Source organism: Lepeophtheirus salmonis, chromosome Z (assembly GCF_016086655.4).
Source record: "Lepeophtheirus salmonis chromosome Z, UVic_Lsal_1.4, whole genome shotgun sequence".
Taxonomy (NCBI): domain Eukaryota; kingdom Metazoa; phylum Arthropoda; class Copepoda; order Siphonostomatoida; family Caligidae; genus Lepeophtheirus; species Lepeophtheirus salmonis.
The window spans coordinates 11,512,905-11,517,510 of record NC_092584.1 but is presented as its reverse complement, the minus strand read 5'-3'; the positions used below and the strand labels follow the sequence as shown (position 1 = coordinate 11,517,510).

At 29.7% G+C, this 4,606-nt stretch overlaps 1 protein-coding gene across 1 annotated transcript; it reads left to right on the top strand.

The window, feature by feature from the left end:
* The first annotated feature begins 788 nt into the window (after nucleotides 1-788).
* LOC121130262 (uncharacterized) lies at nucleotides 789-1,845 on the top strand. Its single transcript, XM_040726021.2, has 2 exons — nucleotides 789-902; nucleotides 967-1,845. Exons 1-2 carry the CDS (start codon nucleotides 891-893, stop codon nucleotides 1,843-1,845), a joined length of 891 nt encoding a protein of 296 aa, XP_040581955.1. The 5' UTR covers nucleotides 789-890.
* Nucleotides 1,846-4,606: the final 2,761 nt, after the last annotated feature.

Below are 4,606 nucleotides of genomic sequence, written 5' to 3'. Positions count from 1 at the left end.
AAGGCTATTACTACCCACTTTTTTGACAGATCTATGGCTAGATTTCTGTGAAACGCCCAGATTTCTTGCATGACCCCTCATCTAAATGAAGGGATTAGCCTCTTCTTTCACTCCTCCGAGTCCAGTTTGGCCTTTTTAATAGTGGCCTTCTTTTTCCCCAAGGTTTTGAATATATTGACGGCGTGGACGGTGATCATGTAGACGCCCAATTGCTTGGAATTCTCGAATGCCAATTTGACGATCACGTTCAAGTGCCGTTTTTTCGAGTTGTATGTAAACTAGGGAGCTCATATTTATTTTGTATTATAAATAATTGTTTATGCTTTAATATATCGAAATCAGAATTTATTTCAATTATTCAAGCTTTATTTATAATTGAATTAGTAAGAGTTCAGATTTCAAGGGATAGCCCAGATTATAGATTGAGGATAATAGATAAACTTTGGAAGTAAAAAAAAGTCTAAATATATTTGAAGGAGGAAATAATTGGCAAGCATGAGAGAGAAATAAATATAAGCATGGATAGAGTATAAGAAAAATTGTTGAACTAAATAAATAATAATAAATTTTACAAGTCAATCCTCTTATCAAAAATAAATTTTTATTAATATTTCCTCAAAAAAACAAACATGGATGATAGGGTTTATTACTAGGATTTATTTAGAGCAGAGATGATGCAAAGCAGATTTAAAAATACTACATTAACTGATTTTTGGTATAAATATCATGCCTACATATTTGTAAATTCTGACTTATTTTTAAAATGTATTTGGGAGATCAAAATCCTTTTACCGCTGGAAACAAATATGCTTTTATCAGTATATATAGAGCATAGTTCTCATTGAATCATTCATCAATTACTCAACTCACTTCAAGCATACACACAAAACATGAATTTACTTGTAAGAATAAACTTTCAATTGCATATTCTTAAGCATTATAATAATGTAACATTTATAATTGTAGGCTTTTTGTACTACTCTTTTGTTAAGCTCTGCTCTTCTCGTTGAGGCTGGCATACTCAATACTCGCACTAAACGTGATTCATCGTCTCCTTCGACCACCTATGGATATACAGCTATAAGAACCTTCAACAAACAACAAACCAGTCCCATTGCAACTTCTTACAATTACAATACATATCCCGTTGTTGAAGTCCTCAATGAAGTCAACAAAGCTCCAGGAACCCTTGGAGACAACAGCAACTTTGAAAACTCTTTTGAGGCCACGAATGGAATCAGACAAGAGTCCTCTGGACAAACTGTACAGATCGGGAAAGAGGATGTTGTTGTAATGAGAGGATCTTACAAATATGTTGGAACTGATGGTCAAACCTATGTGGTTGACTGGATTGCTGACGAGAATGGATTCAAACCTTTTGCAGCTCATCTCCCCAAGGTTGTCCCCATCCCATATCCTGAAATTGCTGAAGCTGTTGATGCTCAAATTGTTTTTGCTGCACAAGAAAAGGATGGATCAAGCTATTTTGTTGGAAATTCAAACAGTTTCTATGATGGAAGCTCAGGTAAATTCTCCAATGGAAATTCTAATGGTTTATCTAGTGGAAGCTCCAGCACAAACACTAACAGTTTATCTGGTGGAAGATCCAGCGGAAACTCTAACAGATTATCTAGTGGCAGCTCAACTGATTTCTCTAGCGGAAACTCCGACATTTTCTCAGGTGGAAGTTTGATTGGATTTTCCAATAGAAACTCCAACAGTTTCTCCAGTCGAAGTTTAAGTGGATTCTCCAGTGATAGCCCTAGAGAATTCTCTGATATAAATTCTGGAGGATTCTCTGGTGGACTCAATGGAAACTTGAATGGATTCTCTAGTGAATCTTAAGCTTTTGCTGCCTCAAGGGAACATCAAGCTACTTCACCTCTTACTACCTACGACATTTAAGTTTTTTGCCGTTGACTTCTTGTGTAATGTATAATAAACCAAGAATATATTCTTTTATCCTGTAACTTCTCATCTATGATTTCCACGCACGCACATCTTGCAAATTTTAATAATATGCATACAGTATAAATAATTATGATACTTTAGAAAAAATGAGAATTAATTAAATATATTTCTTCTCCGACACTTTTTAAATACCATCATGGTATTATATTCAAATATACATAGATACTTTTAGGTACTTTCAAAAATGCAACAGTAAAAATTAATAACCATAAAGGGAACAAAAATTCACACAAACACAAATAATTCCTATATATGTAATTATTATCAAAATACAAGTTGATTTGGGACACATAAATTAATTGCATTTATGTGTATATTTTGAACTAATAAGTTGTATGAACAATTAGTAATATTAATATTTGATGAGCCAGCTTGCTGAATATGCGGAAAAATTAAATCTTTTTTTTTTTTTTGTAACAAAATAAGCTGAATCAGACCAGTGCTATGATTTATATGTAAAAGTATTAGTTTCGACAAAAGGTGCACAGCATGAATAAGCAAAACGATACGTACCCTTGTTGTTGATATTGATTTTTAAAACAATTGCCACAAAACTGTTGCTCTGTAGTTCGAAAGGAGTTTTTTGATACCTTCTTTTAGAGTTAAGTGTACCTTTTCTGGATATAAGACATATTATCCTGATTCTCCTATTAGTCATCGAAAACTTATTCATTCAAGTTAGTTTATTTTTTATAATAAATATATATTTTCTTTTATATTCTATTAAGGAAGAAAAGCAAAAGAACTGAGACCGATAAGCAATATATTGTGTTCTGCTTGAACTGCTAGACTGATAAAGGCACAACCTTGATAATATATCATTATAAAAATCAATTTAATTGAGTAAAGCTATAACTATCGTTTGGCTTATAATTATTTGCGAATTATACCTAGAGGTAAGAGAAAAATTTCACCTTATACAGCAAATCCTTGAGTAATTTCATCGAATACACTTCAAGGACTTAGAAGAAAAAAATATTTTGAAGAGTGCCACTGAAAAGTTGCATGAACTTTTGTAAAATTTTACTAAACTATATATTATTAATCACCATTTTTAGGGTGCTATGAGATTATATGTAATAGTATATCTCTTAGAAAAAATATAAAGGATTGTGTGAAATAGTGGCTAAAAATCAATAGTCTTTTAACAATAAAATTATCCAAAAACTTTAAACGTCTTACCTTTGGAGTTTAATTCAAGTAGTGAGTCTTTTGCTCTAAGTTTAAGTATTTAAATGTAAGATATAGTTGAGTCGTAAGCCTTTGAAATATGGTCTTAATAGAAAATCTGCACCTCTCTGAGACCAAAAAAAAAAGTTAATCATTAAGTCTACAACGAGTCAAACCTTGGAGCCAATGTGGTTGGACTTATTTTTAACTGGTCTTCAGACTGATACAAGACGATATATTGTGACAATATTTTTGTCAGCTTTATTTAAAAAAAAAACAAAAAAAACTCTCTCACACTTTAGGACTTGCATATTTTATATATCATTGTGTTTTGCAACATTTCTTTAAAAAAAACATACACATTTTTTTTAAATTTATAAGTATCTCGCCAAACCACATTACAGTCACTACTCTTTTTATGTTGCCAAAAATAAGAAATATCATTCAGCCAAATAAAACAACCAGCTTAGGGATTATGAACTCGAAGTCTTACATTGCACAAAAGTGGTATTGTGTAATATACCAAATTCAATGGACCGTGCTTAAGAAATTTGACTTTTCTTCAGACTATATTAATTTTATTGACAGATTTATAGACTATTAGAACTTCTTTTTATTTTTAATTGATGTTATGATTTTTCAAGATTATTTATTGCTTTAGATTTATAAAGTACTTTTATACATAATCTAAATCAGTATTTTTCTTTGGAAACTAATTTTAAATTATATAGTGATTTATTGATATTTTTTACTAAATTTAATTTCCTAACTTTTGATGATTTATATTTTTTATCTTAATATATCCATAAAATTTTTTTCTCTTGAAATCAAAGTGTGTTAGTTCAATTAACTGTCATTCCTGGAATACTTAATTACATTTTAAGAAGAGTTAATATTTTGTAATGAAAAAAATAAATTTAGAAATTAAAAAAATTATTGCAGTGTGTTTTTATATTTTTTTAGTTAACATCTCATTTTGAATTAAGTATTTTCATCTATCTTTGGTGCAAATTGTTTGAAAAATGATTAATAAATATATATATATATATGTATGTATTTAAATATAACTTTAATATTTTCTCTGCACTAATGCTATTTTAAATGTAGAAGATTTTCTTCCTTATAGCTGTAATTCATTTTATTCCCCAAAAATCATGTAACAAGAACCTGATATTAACAGAAGTATATTCCGTAATAGCATAAGTCTCACTTCCACCTTTTCCATTGCACTCTTTTTCTCCTTACAAAAATGTTATTTATATTTATAAGATACAAATAATTAGATAAATCGGCAGCTAAAACAGGATATATAGGAAATTTTTAAAGCCGTGAGATAAGACTTTTCTTTATGAAAATCTAAAAATTGGCTGACTGGCTCTATTAAGAAGCTTATTATGAAACATTTTACTTTATTTATTTAGATTAATTTAATTCACTTTTAATAATTCTTTATTTTTTTAAACCT